Here is a 21,666-nt window from a genome sequence, read left to right as displayed (position 1 = left end):
TGAGGTGTGGGTTGTAGACATTTTAAGAAGCAAAAGGAAAAATATCCTTGGATCAATTTAAATTAAAATAAACACATTTCTGGGTTTTTCTTTTTTTTTTCTTTTTAGGCCCAGCTTTAGGTGATGTTGGTGAAGCAATGAGAGAGCTGTCTGAGGTGAAGGATGCTTTGGATATTAATGTGAAACAGAATTTCATTGATCCATTGCAAAATCTCCATGACAAAGATCTGAGGGAAATACAGGTATTGTCACAAATAGGATTTTGTTATGGAATTAGCTGGACATTACAACAGGAGCAGATGATAATAATAATAATAATAATAATAATAATAATAATAATAATAATAATAATAATAATAATAATAATAATAATAATAATAATAATAATAATAATAATATTTTAATTTGTATACCGCCCTTCTCCCGAAGGACTCAGGGCGGTGAACAGGCAGATAAAATATAAATACACACAATAATTTAAAAACAACCCTTAAAAAACTAATTTAAATGCCCAAAACGTTAAAAAACATACTCCCCTGTAAAATCACACAATTTTAAAAACCCATCCAATAAAAATAAAAATCATAGCAGAGATGATATGGTTTCTGAACTGGCAGGCCCCAAAACCCAGAGCCTCAGTCTTGTCCAGGGTTTAGCTGAAACGTGTTGTTCCCCATCCAGGCCCTCATAGCCTCCAGGCACTGGGAAAAAGCATCAACGGCATTGCTTAATTTGCCAGGAACAGAAAAGTGTAATTGGATGTCATCAGCATAGTGATGACATCTCACGCCATAGTGACAGATGAGCTCACCCAGTGGCTTCATTGTAGATGTTAAAGAGGAGTAGAAAGAGCACCAAAACGTACAAGTTCCTGCCGATAATTATTTCTTAATTGATCATGTCTACTCCATTAAAAAAATGAAATCACAATGCATTCCCAGCAATAAAGCTGAAAATCGGGACAATGGAAACTGCATTATTATATCTTTATTGTAGTGGGTTTTTTTAAAAAAACTTTTTTTAAAAAAAACTTTAAAAAGTAGAGGCTTGTATTTTCCATTAAAAAAAAAACTTAAAATAAAAATATTAGCATGGGATACCTCTGAGAGAATATGTCAGTCAACATATATTAATAATATATACATATTAGTACTATTAATAACGGTGGTGCAGTGGTTAGAGTGCAGTACTGCAGGCTACTTCTGCTGAAAGCCACCTGACTGCAATTTGGCAGTTCAAATCTCACTGGCTCAAGGTTGACTCAGCCTTCCATTCTTCCAAGGTCGGTAAACTGAGGACCCAGATTGTTGGGGGCAATGTGCTGACTCTGTAAACTACTTAGAGAGAGCTGTAAAGCACTGTGAAGCGGTATATAAATGCTATTTCTGTTAAGCTGTTGGTGAAATCATGAACATTTTTGTACATGTTTTTCACTATTTCAGTAATACAAGTAGTATATAACAAGTAGTAGCTTGTTATTCATTTGAACAGCACTTTAACTTAGTATATTTTCCTTTGTCTGGAGAGAGTTCGTCCTGTCTTTAAAGCTAGGCTTTATTTAAGTCACTCAACAAATTTGTTTGTGTCTTACCTTAAAGTAAAGTACTACTGTCTACATTTTTCTCAATTATAAACACTTGGCAATTTTCATTTGTTCACACGTTGTCTTTGAAAAGATAAGTTTGTTCTTGCTTGGAAATAAATAGCACCATTCTTCATTATTATTATTAAGCTTAGTTAAATGGACTCCAGAGGATGGTAGAGGACAGGAAGGCCTGGAGGAACGTTGCCGATGGGGTCGCGATGGGTCGGACCCAACTTCGCAACTAACAATAACAATCAAGCTTAGTTAAACTTGGTCTCATAAAAGCATCAACCTGGGGTAGTAGTTAAAGGCATTGGGAGGGTATGAATTCTAGTCCTTGTCAAACCTGACTCGACTCATAGTTGCCTGTATCTACTTTTGCTCTCAGCGTTGCCAAACAGTGTGTGTGGAATGAAATGGGTGGGTGAATTCCTAAGGGTGGAGGGACACTATGGAATGCAAGTGAACCAAATGGGATGGTTGACATTCCTGCCTTGGGCACAAAGACAGGTGGGTAAACTTGGTATAGTCACTCTTTCTCTGGCCTAGGAGGAAGACAATGGTCAACTACTTCAGAGAAGCCATGGTTGATTTGAAGGGGTTAAAAAAAAAGAGAATTGGTAAAGCTGTTCTTCTTTCTCCACCCTTTTTCAGCACCATCTTAAAAAAATGGAGGGCAGACGCCTAGACTTTGATTACAAGAAGAAAAGACAAGGCAAGGTCCCAGATGACGAGGTCCGCCAAGCTCTAGAGAAGTTTGATGAGTCCAAAGAGGTTGCTGAATCTAGCATGTTTAATCTGCTGGAGATGGATGTGAGCAAATCTCCCCCTATCCTTTTTTAAAATTATTATTATTAATAGAAATTCAAAACTTGGTTAAAGAGCAGATTTTTCTGGTCTTGTTTCCCTAGACTCTGTTCCATAAGTGTGTAGATCTGGCTTTCAAAGGCAAAATATTACACTGGTGTTTCTCAACCGTGGCAGCTTTAAGATGTGTGGACTTCAACTCCCAGCTTTGCTGGCTGGGGAATTCTGGGAGTTGAAGTCCACACGTCTTAAAAGCTGCCACGGTTGAGAAACACTGTATTACGTAATGAAATGAAATGTGGTTTTCCTAATAGAAAACCGTTTTGCGTTTTAGAATTCCAAGGGCAAGATTTTGCAAAAATGCTTTTAGGTGAAATTGGCACTGTCAGTAAATCATTCTACTTGCTATCAATTTTCATGTGAATGGCATTTTGGAGGAAGACTTAGTAATAATCTTAGACACTGTTTGGACTGAAGCAGAACCCCATGGATCAAAAACATAAATTCTAACTCCCCTATGAATTATTTGAACAGTCTTGAATATTCCACAGTGACTTGGTTTCAGGTCTAAAAAATACCTACAGTGAAAATAATGGTGACGTGCCTCAAAAATTCCTCAAGACGGATAAAATGTCATATTGTTCTACCCCCTTCAGCTTCGCATTTGCAAATAAGTCAAACTTTAAATAAATTGAATTATATATAATATCTGAACATGGTGGAACAAAATTCAATTAATTATATAGCAGGATCACAGTATTTCTTGTTCTCCATGGAAACTGGATATATAGAATTCAATCAAGCTAACAAATTCCAGTCTGGTCAGGCTAAATCCACGCCAACGTGAAGTTTCACAGGTTTTCTGGAAAAAGAATGACAATTATCCCCATGAGACACTTCCAATTTTGTCTCCGCTGAAACCCAGAACAATTGAAAATGTTCAATTCAGCCAGACCATAATGCTATACTTTACTAGTGTGGAAAAAGAAATCCTTTTTACACGTAGTCCTCAATTTACAACTACAGTTTGGACCAGAATTTCCATTGCTAAGCAAGCTAGTTGTTAAGTGAGTTGAGCCCAATTTTTTTTTGCCATGGTTGTTAAGTGAATCACTGCAGTCGTTAAACAAATCTGGCTCCCCTCCTTGACTTTGCATGTTGGAAGCTGGCTGGGAAGGTCACAGATGACGATCATATGACCTTGGGAGGCTGTAACCATTGTAAGTACCATATTTTTCAGAGTATAAGATGCACTTTTTCCCCCCTAAAAGAGGGTGAAAATTTGGGTGCGTCTTATACATCGAATGTAGCCCCACCCACCCGCTGGCCCCCACCCTTCGGTCTCCCACCAAAAGGTCCGTTTGAGAGGCTGCCTTTGCAAAGAGAAGCTCCTTTGCAAAAGGAGCTTTTGGAGCTTTTGGAGGCTGCAAACGCAGCCTCTGAAACGGAGAGCCTCTCAAGCAGCCTCCAAAAACTCCGTTTGCAAAGGAGCTTCTCTTTGCAAAGGCAGCGTCTCAAATGGAGCTTTCAGAGGGTGAAAAAGGGAAGGCACAGAGGCCAAAATGGCAACCCGGAACAGCTGCTGCCTTGTCGGACTGGTTCAGCGTTTCCCCTGCTGTACTCATTGGAGTGCCCTGCGATGATCAGCTTCATTTTTGAAGCTCCGTATCTGCCCCAATGAGGCGTCTGCCCAACCAGAGAACCTGTTGCTAAAGTTCACCTCTGGTGATTGGGGTATTCCAGAGGCGATCTACCCGCCAATCAGCTGCTCATGCTGAATCAGGCTAATGTCCTGAAGCTGAGCAGGTTGTTTGTTGTTTGCTGCAAGGACGCTAGCCAGATGAATTCGATGGATGCTGGTAGGCAGAGGCAGATTTTTTTTTTCTTATCCCCCCCCCCCCTGCCAATAAGGTGTGTCTTATACTCTGGAGCATCTTATACTCCGAAAAATATGGTACTTGCTGGTTGCCAAGCACCAGAATTTTGATCACATGACCATCAGGATGCTGCTACATTCACAAGTGAGGACTGGTTGTAGGGCCGCGGTGTGGCTCAGGCTGTAGGAAGCCTGTTATTAAAACACAGCTGCCTGCAATTACTGCAGGTTCTAGTCCCACCAGGTCCAAGGTTGACTCAGCCTTCCATCCTTTATAAGGTAGGTAAAATGAGGACCCAGATTGTTGGGGGGGCAATAAGTTGACTTTGTAAATATATACAAATAGAATGAGACTATTGCCTTACACACTGTAAGCCGCCCTGAGTCTTCAGAGAAGGGCGGGATATAAATGTAAATAAATAAAAAAAAAAGTAATTTTTTTCAGTGCCGTTGTAACTTTGAATGATCGCTAAGTGAATGGCTGTTAAGTTGAGGACTGCCTGTACTCGGAAATGAAAACATGTTTTTTCCCCCCTCAAGGCTTTTCTTGTAAATGAGCAGGTTTTCACCACCGTTGTGTCAAGTACAGGTGATCCTCAACTTACAACAGTTCATTTAGTGACTGTCCAAAGTTAAAACCGCGGTGAAAAAAGTGACATGACCATTTTTCACAGTTAAGACCTTTACAGCATCCCCATGATTATGGGATTAAAATTCAGATGCTTGGCAACTGTGTCATACTTACAACCATTGCAACCTTCTGACAAGCAAAGTCAATGAGGAAGCCAGGTTCATTTAACAACCAGGTGACTAACTTCTCAACTGGAGTGATTCACTTAACAGCTGGGGCAAAAAAAAAAAGGTTGTAAAATGAGGCAAAACTCATTTAACAAATGTCTCACTTAACAACAGAAATTTTGGGCTCAATTGTGGTCGTAAGTTCAGGACTACCTGTATCATACCTTTAGCAAGAATATATTACTCTGAAGAAATAGTATTGCTTTAATATAGTATTATAACATTCTGAGATGCAACCTCAGTCAAGGACTTGTTCAGGAGTAATCTAAAGCAGGGTTGTCCAGTTTTGGCAACTTTTAAGACCTGTGGACTTCAACTTCCCGAATTCATGCTGGTTGGAGAATTCTGAGTGTTGAAGTCCTCAAATCTTAAAGTTGCCAAGGTTGGAGATCCCAGATCTAAAGACTTCTTCAGTTGGCTTGGAGAACTATTCTGGGGGAGGACTCCAACATGCCAAGTATATAATGCCTCTGAATTGGTAAGCTAAATTGAATAAGTCACCCATTAAGAAAGTTTTCTTTGTTAATATTGGTGACTTTAATTAAATGTATGAATTGTTTTTATTTGCATGTGAACAGCAATAGGTGTGAGTCTTGCATAGTCAGGCTTCTTTTAAAAATGATAATAATAATAACTATACTTGCCACAGTGTATGCATGCATATCAAGATTCTTTTATAAATAAGGCATAATTAATCTGCATTAAGTGTTTTTGTATATGCACACTTGCTTATGAACGTAAGTGGCTTGTTGGTTAAAGCGAAGTTCACACTATATCTTACTTTAGAAACGACCTTTTAGGTAGCCCTCCAGAAAATGCTCAGTAAGAAGTGATCTGAACGTTAGGTATCCTTTTTGATAGTCGTAGTGAAAAAGGTTTTTCCCCAGTTCTAATATTCAGTTCTTTCCCTTATTCATTGCTTTTTCAGAGAACTGAATTCACTATAGAACAGAGTTATAATAAGGTTGCTCTCTCTCTCTCTCTCACTCTCTCCTCCCTCCCTCCCTCCCTTTCTCTCCTTCTCTCCCTCCCTCCCTTTCTTTCTCTCTCCCCTTCTCCCCCTCCTCTCCTTCCTTCCTTCCCTCCCTTTCTCCCTTTCTCTCTCTCTCCCCCTCCCTCTCCTTCTTTCCCTCCCTCTTTCTCTCTCTCTCCCCCTCCCTCTCCTTCCTTCCCTCCTCTTTCTCTCTCCCCCTCCCTCTCCTTACTTCCTTCTCTCTTCCTCTCCTTCCTTCCCTTCCTTTTCCTCTCTCTCCCTCCCTCTCCTTACTTCCTTTCGTCCCTCCCTTTCCTCTCTCCCTCTCCCTCCCTCTCCTTCCTTCTCTTCCTCTCTCTCTCCCCTCTCTTTCCTTCCCTCCCTCTCTCTCTTTCTCTCTCTCCCTCCTCTCCTTCTTTCCCTCCTCTTTCTCTCTCTCCCTCCCTCTCCTTCCTTCCCTCCTCTTTCTCTCCCTCCTCTCCTTCCTTCCTTCTCTCTTCCTCTCCTTCCTTCCTTCCTTTCCTCTCTCTCCCTCCCTCTCCTTACTTCCTTTTGTCCCTCCCTTTCCTCTCTCCCTCCCTCCCTCTCCTTACTTCCTTCCTTCTCTTCCTCTCTCTCTCTCCCCCTCTCTTTCCTTTCCCTCCCTCCCTTTCTCTCTCTCCCTCCCTCTCCTTCCTTCCTTCTCCCCTCCTTTCTCTCTCTTCCCTTCCCTCTTCTTTCCCTCCCTCTTTCTCTCTCCCCCTACCTCACCTTCCTTCCTTCCTTCCTTTCCTCCCTCCCTCTTTCTCTCTCTCTCTCTCCCTCTCCTTCCTTCCCTTCCTTTTCTCTCTCTCCCTCCCTCTCTCTTTTTCTCTCCCTCTCTCTCTCTCTGAGTTGAGGGTACTCCATCGCTGGAGGTTTTTTCAGAAACAGACTGGACAGCCATTTGACTAGGGTAGTATAAGGTCTCTTGCCTTGAGCAAAAGGTTGGACTAGAAGACCTCCGAAGTCCCTTCCAGCCCTGTGATTTTATATTATATGTTCTTTGCAGATTGAACAAGTGAGCCAGCTTTGTGCACTAGTACAAGCCCAGCTGGAATACCACAGACAAGCCGCAGAGATTCTCCAACAAGTTAGTCTCAAGCTGGAAGAAAGGTAGCAAAAATTGAACAGACGTATTTGGGCACATGTTTTTGATATCGGGGCTGAAAACCTGAGACGAAATTACACTGAGTTTGTTGGCTTTTCAATGGGAGAGCAACTTTCCATGGGTTATAGAGCAAAATATATAGATACATTTAATTCCATTTTAGGGCTGGGACCCGATACATTTTGCAACAGCTATTCCAGTGAAAATACCTTCCCACAGTGCTCCATTGTTCCAACCCACAATTTGGCTGCCTATTAAATATGCATTTTCTAGAGTGATGGATGATGTGATTGCTTTTAGAGATATACAAAACATTCCATGCATGGAACTATGGACACATACATTATCCCTGAGCATAGACTTCCCTACCTCCCAAAATGTGTTTGCTCCATATATTCCATGCAGGAATCCCATACTAGAAAGCGGGCAGGCCTATTTTTGTCTAGGATTAGTATTAATATAGAGACTTCTTTCACTATTATTTTATGAAAATGAGAGAATGCCATCAATTCCTTATTTTCCATCAAGAAGTAGAATTTTTTTTAAGCTGTATTGTTTGGCAACCCTTAAGAGATAATAAAACACTATAAAATACTCATTTACTATAAAATGAGCCCTGGTAGCACAGTGGTTAGAATGCAGTATTGCAGGCAAACACTGCTCATAGCCTGGAGTTCAATCCTGATGATGAGATTCAAATTTGACTCAGCCTTCATCCAAGGTCGGTAAAATTAGGACCCAGATTGTTGGGGGCAAAATGTTCTCATTGTACCTCGCCCAGAGAGTGCTGTAAAGCACTGTAAGGCATTATATAACTCTTAAGTACTATTGCTATTAAAGATTACCATTTACAACAATAAAAAAAATACGAACTAGAAAAAATAAAAAGAGTAAAAGGAAAAACTAGAAAGGGTAAAAAAACAGAGAGAAATGGAAAAGAAAGAAAAATAAGAATAAAATAAAGGGGATAAAACTATATAAGGAAACGACTTCCCCTTTCATCACAACAAGCATAAGCAATTTTAGTAACTTACAATAAATCACAGATATCCTTCTCTTATCTATAAATATATACACAAAATCTTGTGTATTTTAACCTTGATCAAATGCATCCAGTTTATATTCTTTCCTTTTACTTCTAAAAATTTTGTTCTTTCAAATAACATCTTAGAACTTGATTTCTTTTCATTTTTTCTTTGTCTTTCTTACACAATTGTTTCAAACTTTAACAAATCTCATTTGTAAATCCAATAAAGGAAAATAATCCAAGTCTTGTTTTTGGTTTGATTGATATAACCTGTCATATTTTAAAGGAATTTTTAATCAAACCAAAAGCATTTCCTCATGGGAAGGATCCTGTATCATTAATTCCAAAATCTTATTTCAAATTTATCTTGATCCTTAAATCCATTTATAACTTTTTTTAAATCAAAACAAGAATCACCCTTTTGCTATTTATTCCAGAACGTTAAATCCTTACACTTATATTTAAAATATCTTTCATTAAGGATTGAAGAAAACTCACCTAATGTTTTCAGACTTGTCAATCTAAGGTTCTCATAGCTGAACATCAGTTAAGCAATTTCTGAAAGTGGTTAGAAAAGAAAACATGCAAATTCAGTGTCCTTTTAAAGTGGGCCAATCATGGGTTGATCAAGATGGCCATTCTCCATTCTCCTACTTCTGTAAATCCAACAGAAACTGCTATCTTGCGTTCTTGCAGAGGAGCAACTACATGGGACACTTGTGGGCTATTGGAAGTCTTCTCCTTGTCCAGAGAGCTATCCCTAAGAGCTGATCAACTCACTTGAAGTTACAACGGCACTGAAAAAAGTGACTTATGACCGTTTTTCACACTTACGACCTTTGCAGCATCCCCATGATTTGCATTCAGATGCTTGACAACTGACTCCCATTTGGGATGGTTGCAGGTCATGGGATCTCCTTTAGTGACCTTCTGACAAGCAAAGTCAATGGGGAAGCCGGAGTCACTTAACAACCATGTTACTAATTTAAGAACTTGCAGTGTTTCACTTGAGACATGTGGCGAGAAAAGTCGTAAAATGGGATAAAGCTCCCTTAACGAATGTTTTGTTACAGGACTACCTGTATTTTCTATCTAGAATCGATATCTCAGAACTAACAATGCCTCAGAGCAGGGGTGTCCAAACTTGGTCCCTTTAAGACTTTTGGACTTCAACTCCCAGAGTCCCTCAGCCAGCAAAGCTGGCTGAGGAACTCTGGGAGTTGAAGTCCAAAAGTCTTAAAGGGACCAAGTTTGGACACCCCTGCCTCAGAGGCTCTTAGGGACTGCATGTTTTTTCCCCAGGGTGATGAAATATTCTCAACACAGGTTGTTTAGCAGCACTTTTTGGTTTTTTTCTTGCTCACTGATTGTGCCCAATCTTTTTGTATTTATTCTGCTGCTCCTTTTCTTACAGTTGGACTCAAGGGATGTAATGCAATTAGGCCTTCAAAGCTTCATTTTCCAAGTTCTGCTTGGACATTAAAGAAAAGGAAACATTCCAATATGAACCAGATAGGGTTCACCTGCCTTTTTTCACTATCTAGCTTGCTTGCTTATTTTTTTAGATGGATTTTAAATCCTACTTCAATTCCATATAATCATGATGTTATATTTCTCTTTAGTCCTGATCATAATGATTTGTATTGAATTCTCTGTTTTTTAATGAATTATTTTCTGAAAATTTCTTCAGGACTTTTGTTAATCGTTTCAGACTATGTTGAAGAATCTAGTCTAGCATGGTGGAGGGGGTTCAAGAATTTATAGGCAGGTTAAGTGATCGTTCAGGGCATATACAGGAATTTATAGACAACATCTTGAAATAATTATAAAAAAATAACTTTGTAACTTGGTTTTGCATAGATAGATTTTGCATAGATTTTACATAGATAGAACCATAGCATTTTTCAACTTAAAAGCTTATGTTCCTATCCTAAGCCTACGTAGACTTTAACTATCATCGATCACAGTTTAAAGATATGTTGTACAAGTCTGTTGTTTAGTTAAATTATCATGGATTTTGACAAGGTGGCTTCAACAGTATATCTTTGCCTATGTGCTTCGAATCAGCCTGATATAGACTTTCTATATCAGAAAAAGCTACTCTTGATATTAACCACAATGGACAAGTCCACTCTATTGGATTCCATCAAAAGAAATGTCAGGAAATTCAATGTGCTTAGGAATCTGTATAGCCTCTGCCCTCATGAAAATGGGAAATGTTACTTCTAATTCTTTAAGCAGAAACTCATGTTTCTATTTAAAGAAAAGGTTTGTAATAGAAAACTCTTCAATAGAGAGTAAATCCTATAGCTATAAAACTTCAAATATAAGTACCACGTTCTTTGACAAAAAAGACCAGGTATCTTGAAACATCTCCTGCATGCAACGCCGTGGAGTCAGGGCCAAAAACTGATGTTAGGGATAGATTTTTAGAGGTTCCCTAAGGAAAGCAATTAGGGCACTTTTCATTCAGACTTGTTTCTGTCCCAGAGTAAAAAACAAACAAACCCATGGAAAATCCCTTTGCCAAAGAATATTAAAATAGGATTAGGGATAGGAATAGAGTTAGGATTAGGATTAAGTCTCCTTGGAATCAGGGCTGAAAACTGATGTTACGGATAGATTCTTATAGGCTCTCAAAGATAAAGTGACTCTGACAGCTTTTTGTTAGGACTTTTTTCTGGACCAGAGTAACATGTATGGGAAAATCCCATTGACTATGAAAATGAAACGAGGCTTAGGGTTATGGCTTGAGTTAGGTCTCTTTGGAGTCAGGCCCAATAACTCATATTAGGGATAGAGTCTTCAAGGTTCTCTAAAGAAAGAGAACCTGACAGCTTTTCATTCGGACTTCTTTGTGGATCACAATAAAATACATGGAAAAATCTCATTGCCAGTAAAAATGAAACTAGAGTTAAGGATGTCACTTTCTTTAGAAAACCTCTAAGAATCTATCCCTAACATCACTTTTTGACCCTGACTCCCAAAAGAGCTAATTGTAACCATAACCCGATCCTTAACCCTAACTCTAGTTTTAATTTTCATTGCCATAGGATTTTCCCATGTATTATTGTGCTCTACAAATATGTCTGAATGAAAAGCAGTCACATTCCCCCTTCCTTAGAGAACCTCTAAGAATCTGTTCCTAACATGAGTTTTCGGCCATGACTCCAATGACAGCTAATCAGGGGTGAAATCCAACAGGTTCTGACAGGTTCTGGAAAACCGGTAGCGGAAATTTTGAGTAGTTCGGAGAACTGGCAAATACCATCTCTGGTTGGCCCCAGAGTAGGATAGGAATGGGGATTCTGCAGTATCCTTCCCCTGCCACACCCAACAAGCCACGCCCAACAAGCCATGCCCACAGAACCGGTAGTAAAAAAAAATTGATTTCACCACTGCAGCTAATCCTAAATCTATCCATAACCCTAACCCTAATTTCATTTTCATTGGGAAAGGCGTTTTCCCACGTATTTTACTGCGCTCCACAAACAAGTGTGACTGAAAAGCTGTCACATTCTCTTTCCTTAGAGAATCTCTAGGAATCTATCCCGAACATCATTTTGTAGCACTGACTCCAAAGACAGCTAACCCTTAACCCTATCCTTAACCCTAACCCTAATTTATCTTTCATTGGCAATGGGATCTTCCCATGTATTTCACTGTGGATCCCATGTGGTCCACAAAAAAGTCTGAACGAAAAGCTGTCACTTTCTCTTTCCTTAAAGAACCTCTAAGAATCTATCCCTAACATCACGTTTCGGTTCTGACTCCATTGAGAGCTAACTCTAATTGTGGGATTTTCCCATGTATTTTACTGTGCTCCACAAACAAGTCCAAAACAAAATCCGTCACATTCTCTTTCCTTACTTAGAGAACCTCTACGAATCTCTTCCTAACATCAAGTTTCGGGGCTGACTCCATTGGGAGCTAACCCTGCCTTTACCCCTACCCTTAACCTGAATCCTAGAAAATTAAACTAGGGTTCGGGTTAAGGATAGCGTTAGGGTCAGCTCTCAATGGAATCAGGGCTGAAAACTGATGTTAGGGACAGATTCCTAAAGAAAAGAGAACATGACAGCTTTTTGTTCGGACTTCTATGTGGAGCACAACAAAAGACATGGGAAAATACCATTGCCAATGAAAATGAAACTAGAGTTATGGTTAAGGATAGGGATAGAGTCAGTGGTGGGTTGCTACCAGTTCGCCCTGGATCAGGCAAGCCAGTAGCGGCGGGGGCGGGAGGCTCCGCCCAGCTACCCAGACGCTTCTGCGCATGTGCAGAAGTGTCACGAGTGTGATCACGCTCACAACAGGTTTTGAAACCCGCCCCTGGTAGAGTTAGCTCTCTTTGGAGTCAGGGATGAAAACTGATATTAAAGATAGATTCTTAGATGTTCCTAGGGAAAGAGAATGTGATAGATTTTCATTTGGACTTGTTTTTTGATCACAATAAAATACATGGGAAAATCCCACTGACTATTAAAGTGAAAGTAGAGTTAGGGTTAGATCTCCTTGGAGTCAGGGACAAAAACTGATGTTAGTGATAGAGTCGTATAGGTTTTCTAAGTAAAGAGAACATGATAGCTTTTCTTTTTAAGGACCACAGTAAGATTCATGAGAAAATCCCATTGTCAAAGAATATACCTGAAGGAATTGCAGTCAGGTATTGCTGGGCTATCTTAAAATTTAACTATCCATGTTATTTTACAAGCTGAAGTGTAGCCTAAGGTTTTCTTAAGCAATGAATCGGCTGAACACTACAAATAAGAAAGTTTTACTGAAAACCCTTGTAACTCAGATACCAGCTTTCTGGGTAGTCGGGAGATAAATACATTTGTAGGGCTGAGAATAAAGTCCAACCTGATTCTATACAGGAAATGTTTATGACCTGGCCTCTTGTTTTCCAGCACATAATGGTCTCAACAAGCAGCCGCAATCAACTCCAGTTCCAGCTTACAATGATCATAGTCTTTTATGACCCCATTATCCCTTGCGGGGTGGAGTCTGGGCAACTGAATGGAGCTGAGTGTTTACTGGCCGGATGCCCTTCCTGTCGTCAGTGTGGAGTTATATTCAGCAGATATAATCTCAACGTGCCCAGAGAGAGAAATATTTGCCTCTACCTAGGATCAGAACTCACAGCCTCCTGATTGTGAGGCGAGAGCTCCACCTCTAGGCCACCGCACCACTCCCACTCCCAGCCTACAATACATACCATAGTATAATACCTCAATTATGTATTCATTTGTTCTTCATTGTTAAGGAGAACCTATATGCTAATCTTCCATACCCATTGAAATAAATTGAATGTAGGACACTGGCATTCATATCAAATTCAAGATATATATCAACCTGGTGAAAAAATAGTTCAAGATAGAAGTCTAAACTAAACTTGTCCTCTGTCAAGATGTCCAGGAGAATCCTTTGAATATGAATCAAATGTTGACTTGACATATTTGTACAATTTATGCATTCTTTTTTTTGTGGCAGATCATTGTGATATTCAATTTTAGGGCCAAAAGAATGAAGATGACTGTTTGATAATCAGGCAAAGCTTTACACGATGTACTGTAGTAGAGGTATACGTAATGGCTTCCTCGTAGACTTGCTAATTATGAAAATGCAAAAAACAATGTTTTCCTTGATTAGTCTTAGTGGATTAGAATTGGATTAGTTCAAATTAGTAACTGCTCATTTTCCAACAGAATAAAAGAAGCATCGATTCAGGCCAGAAGAGAATATCAGCCAAAGCCCCGTATGACCTTGGAATTAAGTGACAATAATCAGCACAATGGAGGGCTCTCTAATGCTACCACTCCTAAGCCTTCAGGTAAGAATGGGAAAAGCGCAGATGAAAATGAAATGTAAAAGAATATTTCTGTGCCTGTCATAGCTTCGTTGGATCCCAGTTCGGAGGAGGAGAAATTGGAACTGGGACTGTCTGACAGGGATGGCACAATCCCGTTTGAATGAGTGGAGAGTCCAGGGGATGAGGACAAGGTATTCCCAAAGCCGTCTGGCAATTAGGGGAAGGGGGGCAGAGCCGACCGGATGGGGAACTGTTTCTAGGAGTAGATCAGCTAGAGGACCAGTGGAGATGACAGCCTTCAGACCACCTCTGGCAAGGAACAGCTGCCTCCCCTGCCCAATCCATGGATGAGAAGAGCAGAGTGGAGGGAGGAATAGAGGAGGTCAGTGAGGCTGCTCGCAAGGAAGCAATCCTGTCCCTCCTCACAATGAACACTTGGGGAAGGTGTTTTTGTCGGGAACACCTGTTTGCTTTGATGTGCACCTTCCCAGCTTTCATGAATATATCCGAGTGACACGGACTGTGTTTCTTGGCTCTTTGCTTGTGGAATCTGGACTTGGGTCTCTAATTTTGGACTGTTGGACCGTGCTTTAGTTTTTGGAACTCTGGACTTGTGTTGTGGACTTGGTATTTGTGGGTATTGTTACTTCCCTCTTTGCCTCATGAGTCAGCTAGGACTTAGTTCATGGAACCAGGAAATTCAGACCCAGGGAAAACTCAGGAATGGGGCAGAGCTTCACCGGCACCATTGATGGGTCATTTGGCGCTGAGATAAGTATGCAATAAATGGACTCTACTTAACTTCTGCCCTGCCAGCGTGATTTGGATCAGAACAGAATTCTTCCTTTCTCTGTAGGCATGCCTCTGATCCTGGGATCCTTGAGATACTGGGACAGGATTAAATGATTTTGAAATATTAGATAAGATTCATGAGATTCATAAAACCATCTGAGGATAGGTGATCAGTTATACAGAGATCCATTTCCTTTGTTCCTTCCTTTCATAAAATGTCTTTTATCAAAGGAAAACCTTGACTGATATCAAAAAGCTAAGCAAGATTGGACTAGTTAATATTGAGATGATATTACCTGGCCAAGTGGAGGTGTAAGAAAGGAGAGTTAAGATGAATTCAGTTGCATCTCAAGAATTTAAGGAGGAGTTAACTTTAATTCCAAGGAGGTTTTTCTATTAACAAAAGTAATACTCTATAAAAGGATTGTCAGAGTTTGTTGCAGCACACACAAGCAGACTATTAAGCAGGATTTAAAACATCTTTATATACATAACAACACATAAGGCATACAATACCCTTGTAGGTTTTTCCACATTGTAGAGAAGAAAAATAGCAAGTACAAACACAGCACAAAATGGAAGCACAAAATGGAGAAGGCAAAATGGAGGAGAGAGAAGCTAGTCCCCTCAAGCTTATATACAGAACAGTTAAGCCACGCCCAGGGTCCAAACTGTCTCTTATGCCCCATACAACAAATACTATGTTTCAGTTACTAAACAGCCCTCATTGGCTGACCTGTTACTATGTCTATCCAAACAGGCCCCATTGGCTGATCTGTTGCCTATTCCAGTCTATGAATATTCATACTCTTGACAGGATGATAGAATTTTAAGGTCTGGATGGCTATTAGACACTGGTAACATTTCATTCTTGCAGAAAGAGCATTTGTTGTAGCGGTATCTCATTTTCAATTCCATCCAATCATTTGTAAAGGTATACAAATTGCATTGTGATCCACAAGGGCTGAGAGAATACAGTTAGCCGCTAAAGAATAACCCACAGGCAGGACAAGGCATCATAGACCAGTATTGTGATGTTCTTCTAATAATATTATAACATAATGTAACGTAATAATACTATACTATAACATAATATAAAATATATCATTTTAAGGTAAGCATTGTCATAATTTACAACAAAGTGAGGTATAAACCAGTTCAAAATAGCCAGCATATATTCAGGCCTTAAAATTATTTTAATAAGAGATTCATAAAATAACTGGAAGAATGAAGTCTTCCCTTGGTCCTGATGTTAGCATAAACCAGGCATTTAACATTCAACAATCATAGGTACCTAACCATGACGACTTCGTTTCCTGTTGTATTTAATGCCCGTTCACTATGTAGTGCTGTCTTGTAGCTGCCTTTAGTAAGCCCCACGTTTCCCTCTTTTATCTTTTTTTGTTTCCACCCAGGTGGCGTGGCTATGGATCAGCCATGTTGTCGAGCTCTATATGACTTTGACCCTGAAAATGAAGGGGAACTCGGTTTTAAAGAAGGCGATGTCATCACCCTCACTAACCAGATTGATGATAACTGGTACGAAGGCATGATTCATGGGCAGTCTGGCTTCTTCCCCATCAATTATGTGGAAATTCTTGTTCCTTTGCCTCATTAGGGTAGCCCATCCATCCTATCAAAATTACTATTTCTCCAAAATAATATTTTAAAAAAAGTAATTTGTTGGTACCACTGCTTTTGAAAAATTAAGAAATCAATAAATGAAATGGCTGCTTATTCCACATCACAACTAAAAACTGCATCGGCCCCACAGATAATATTTGATTTTTGTGTCACCCTGCTGCAGAGTGGTGATGTGTGATATTTTCTTAAGGCGTTGCAGCCGGACACGTGGCTTGTCCAGGTTATTCCTTTGGTTGCTACAGAGATGTCTATGCAGTGTTGGGGGTGAGAGAGTGTGGCAATTAATGGTGCAACTCGGTCTTAATATTGTGGAAAGAAAGCAGCTGAGTGATTGGGGAAGATAAAGCATATCGCCGTTCTATCATGATTTTCTTCTCTTTCTACAAAGAAGAGGAGAAAAAAAACCCCATGTCCTTGGGCATTTCCATCTTTCCCTATCCAAACAGTGTGGTTCATGCGGGCCTAACTATTGCTAACTGGCTTTTTCGTGTTGTCTTATCTCAGAAATGATTGAGTGCTGGAGAAACTGCGAAATGTATATTCCAGTTGCTTTACACATCAGTCACCACTGCGCTGTATTTGCTATATTCCAGGTGTGGCGGAAGGTACCCAGGAATCTATTAGTAGATTTTTTGTGCGTGTGGACAATTGTGTTTTAATTCACAATTGTTTAACATTAGCAACAACAAAATTCAGCCTAAAAGTTGCTGACGTGAAGAGAATTGAGGTACCCAGCTGTCATTTTAAAGTGAAAGGGACCTACCGATTGCTAGTGCTCAGAACAAATTATTTTGCTTAGTGTGCTCAGAGGCTCCTTGTTTTGTTTTGTTTTTTGTTTATTTGTTTTTTAAAATTCTAAATGTATTCGCTCTTGGCTCTGGTTGGTGAATCTGGGGTTCTAGTTAAAATAATAATACTAATAATACTAAACTTTTTAGTCTGCCAGCCCCATTTTAGATTGTTAATTCAAGAGCTGTTCAATATCCAGGTTACCTAAAGGCTTTTTAATAGCATCCAAAAGTTAAAGCAGGAAAAATTAACTTTGGAGGGTAGCCTATGTGCTTGCTTAGAAAGCTTAAATATTAAAAGCACAATGCCAGCAGAAGTCAATCATACATGGAGAAAATATTTTAAAAACAACATTCAACTGTTTTACTTTGTGTAAAATCTAGGCACAAGAAGTATAATTTTAAAATGTCATGAGCCCTTTATTCTATATAGTTACTAATAGTAATAAGCAACGTACACCATGTAGGTTTATTTTCATCTACCTTGTGTTCTTTGAACATCTTTTGTGTATATTCTGCCCTCAGTGAGGACTAAATAATAACAGATTTTTGTGTTTTTGTGTGTGTTTAGGAATTACAGTGACACATAGTTACATACACAAACTTATTTCAGTTATTTCTCTCTCCATGCTCTCCTCTATGCATTTATGTGCCACTTCCTCCAGTTGGGGTGTAAAATGTTGTCTAGCTGGTTCATTGCTGTTTCATTTGAATTACCCAGAATTCTGTTTCTCTATATAAATCTGTATATAAACCTTGTGCTGCTTCAGATGTGCCACTTCAGTATTGGACCATGTGAAATGAAGGCAGTCCTTTTGCTTTTCATGTATAAACTATACCAGGAACAGTGTTGCTCTTTCAAATAAAAATGCTGATTGACAAGCCACAATGGTTATGTTTGCATTTTCTTCATTAATATTTGCGTTTAATAATACCAGACGGCCGCAGTTTCCTATCCAAGATAGTGTAAGTAGCCTTTGGGTTAAGACAGCAATGGGGACCAGGACTGCCATTGTTAAGTGATGGGATCATAAAATGTGACGTCATGTGACTACATCACTTAGCAATGACAATCCTGGCATCGTAATCCCAAGAAGCAGCAAGGGCGGGACTCCCAGGTAAGCCGCATGGGGGGATGTCCATGGGGGTGGGACAGTGGAAGTGGGGGCGCTGACCATTGGGGAGGCCAGGGGCACCAAATGCAGGAAAGCTGGGAAAATGCACAGCAGGTTTCTTTAATAAAGGAGAATATTTGTAGCTCAGGATTGACACGAGGGGTCCTTGGCGCTCTCTGAGCTTGCTTGTTTTCTTGCAGATGTTTAGTTTCATTTCATTACTCATTCATGACTAGCACCACAAAGTTTGGGTAATGAAATGTCTGCAAGAAAACAAGCAAGCTCAGAGAGCACCAAGGACTCCCTCGGTTTTCTTTAAGCTTCAATTAAGAAGCAAAAGTCTGTCTGGGAAGGTTTTTTCCGTTTTGAAAGAACTGATCTCCTTGTTCATTTGGTTCAGATGCTGCTAATTTAATAAAGGCTTTAGGGATTTCAGAAGAGCTGGTCTACATAAGGCTAAAATCCTATCTCATGCACCTGAAGGCAGGAGAAGAAAAAAATGGATGGAAACTAATCAAGGAGTGAATCAATCTAGAACTTTCAGACAGTTAGAACAATTAATCAGTGAAATGACTTGGGTCCAGAAGTTGTGGGTGCTCCAACATTGGAAGTTCTTAAGAAGTGACTGGACAACCATTTGTCTGAAATATAGGGTTTTCTACCTGAGCAGACGGTTGGACTAGAACAGGGGTCTCTAACCTTGGCAACTTTAAGCCTGGTGGACTTCAACTTCCAGAATTCTGGGAGTTGAAGTCTGCCAGGCTTAAAGTTGCCAAGGTTGGAGACCCCTGGACTAGAAGACTTCCAAGGTCCCTTCCAACTCTGTTATTCCGTTATTCATCCTGTGAACAACCCTGCTGGAAAATCCCAAATGCCAGATAGTATAATCTCAGCCTTCCACTTGTCTTCCCCAGGAACTGATAATCAGAGGCAGTGGCAATTAGCTGCTGATATGGAAGTTAATATAGCGGTTATGTCTACTATCCACTGCTTGTCTTTTGTGAAATTTTCAAATTCCATTTCAATATTCCAAGTTGGTGGTCTATACCAGGGGTCCCCAACCTGTGGACCACCAGGCTGCATGAATGGCTGGCCAGTACACGCACATACACTGCCCACTCGTGCTAGCGTCACCAGGAGCAGTGCACGGGTGCTACTGTCTGCCAACCCAGAAAGGTTGGGGAACTCTGGTCTACACCTTGGGTTTCTTATTTGTTGATTATGAAAGTATATACTTAATGTCTGTCTTGACTCTTCCACCACTGAGTTTTTTTGAATGGCCCTAATATTTTGAAAGAAAAAGATATAGTAGACTAGTGTTTATGGCACCAAACTAGAAGATGATTATGGACATTGAAACCTGGATTTTAGCCATGAAAGCTAGCTGGATGATCTTGAGCTGGTCATTCTCGCTCAGCCCAACTCAACTGACAGGGTTGTTGTTGGGGGAGTGGAATGACGACAAAGGAGGAGGGAAGTGTGTCCGATATGCTTGCCACTTTGAGTTATTTGTAAAAATAGTGAAAGCCAGATACAAATGAGTAAATACAGATAGGTTGCAAATTACTGCAGATTTGAATAATGAAATACTCATCTTAGTACAAATTGTACATTGATACCAGATTGCCTTTAATGCAACCCAAAATTCATTTAAATGTCCAAGAAGTCTCTTAAGAATCAACACTGACTTGAAGGAATCAAATAAATCAAAAAAACAATTTTCTGTCAAGCTGGAACCTTTTATCGCATTTTCCATAGAAATACCATTTTGAATAGTGCAAATTCAAATAATGCAACCATTTCATGGGATACAGAGACCTTAACTACACTAATCGAGATCTACCTGTAATCTTTTCTATTTAATTCTGTCACTTACCCGTAAATAGAATGAGTGTGTGTGAACCATGAGATTGCAGGAATGAATCAGGAAAATATATCCAACATACTAAAACTTAGAATAGCAATTGCTTCATGAAATCATATATAATAATTCTAGTCTTAATGAAAATTTGCAAGGAAAATGCCTTACAGGTAACCTTTGCCTTACAGCTGTTCACTTAGTGACCATTTGAAGTTACAATGGTACTGAAAAAATGGCTTATGACTGTTTTTCACACTTATGACTGTTGCAGCAGCCCCGTGATCCAGAGGTGGGTTTCAGCAAGTTCTGACCAGTTCTAGAGAACCAGTAGTGAAAATTTTGAGTAGTTCGGAGAACCGGTAGTAAAAATTCTGACTGTCTCCACTCCCATCTATTCTCTGCCTCCCAAGTTCCAGCTGATCAAGAGGAAATGGGGATTTTGCAGTAACCTTCCCCTGCCACGCCCACCAAGCCACGCCCTCCAAGCCATGCCACACCCACCAAGCCACGCCCACAGAATCGGTAGTAAAAAAAATTGAAACCCACTGCTGTGATCATGTGATCAAAATTTGGATGCTTGGTACCTGACTTACTTATGGTGATTATAGTGACCTGGGGTCACATGATCATCTTTTGCAACCTTCTGAGAAAGGGAAAGCCAAATTCACTTAATAACCATGTTACTAACTTAACAACTGCAGTGATTCATTTAACAACCCTGGCAAAAAAAATCATAAAATGAGGCAAAATTCACACCTTGTGTGGCTTAGCAATAGAAATTTGGGGCTCAATTGTGGTTGCAAGTTGAGGACTAGCTGTAGTAATTTTATGGCCAATAGTATCAAATTTCAATTCTTTCAAGACACTGTGTTGATGGGACTCTGTCGCTGCTCGCTGACATATACATGTATTTCACCATTTATTGAAAGAAAGAATATGCTTTGTGCTATCAAATGACAAGATCTCCACCGTCAATCTTTCAGACTCAAAGGATTCATTCAGTTTTCCAAAATGCTTCTTAAAGTGTTATACCCATACCTACCTAGAGCAGCAGTCGGCATAAGTTTGATGTAGCCATTCTGATGTATGTGGCTACCCATCTCAAGTTCATGATTCTGCTAAATATGTTTTCTAAAACAGAATACACACCAGATGCTCTCAAAAATGGAAATATCCACAGAAAATATATCGTAAACATCATAGCACTGCAATGTGTTTGCCCAAGAATAGGACAGATGTTCACAGTGACATCGTAATCTGCTTGAAACAATCGAAGGACAAATTTGCATTCTGTTGGGAGAGCCACGCTGCACAAATTACACAAGATTTTTGTAAAGGGAGAACAAAAATCAGAAATAAGGGAAAGCTGTAATTCAGTGGTTAAACGCACAGGATTGTGTTAAAGCAGCAGTAGTCAACCTGGTCCCTACCGCCCACTAGTGGGCTTTCCAGCTTTCAT

The 21,666-nt window shown here is 39.8% G+C and overlaps 1 protein-coding gene across 1 annotated transcript in view; it reads left to right on the top strand.

Moving 5' to 3' along the window:
* SH3GL2 (SH3 domain containing GRB2 like 2, endophilin A1) overlaps nucleotides 1-18,106 on the top strand; it is a 101,724-nt gene extending 83,618 nt beyond the window's left edge. The window contains exons 5-9 of the mRNA XM_058170748.1: nucleotides 109-242; nucleotides 2,240-2,398; nucleotides 7,070-7,173; nucleotides 13,904-14,028; nucleotides 16,215-18,106. Coding sequence (XP_058026731.1) covers nucleotides 109-242; nucleotides 2,240-2,398; nucleotides 7,070-7,173; nucleotides 13,904-14,028; nucleotides 16,215-16,417 — 725 coding nt within the window. The 3' untranslated portion in view covers nucleotides 16,418-18,106. The remainder of the gene's footprint in view (nucleotides 1-108; nucleotides 243-2,239; nucleotides 2,399-7,069; nucleotides 7,174-13,903; nucleotides 14,029-16,214) is intronic.
* The last annotated feature ends 3,560 nt before the right edge of the window (nucleotides 18,107-21,666 follow it).

This window comes from Ahaetulla prasina, chromosome 2, assembly GCF_028640845.1.
Source record: "Ahaetulla prasina isolate Xishuangbanna chromosome 2, ASM2864084v1, whole genome shotgun sequence".
NCBI classification, from domain to species: domain Eukaryota; kingdom Metazoa; phylum Chordata; class Lepidosauria; order Squamata; family Colubridae; genus Ahaetulla; species Ahaetulla prasina.
This window is presented reverse-complemented; position numbering and strand designations above follow the sequence as displayed.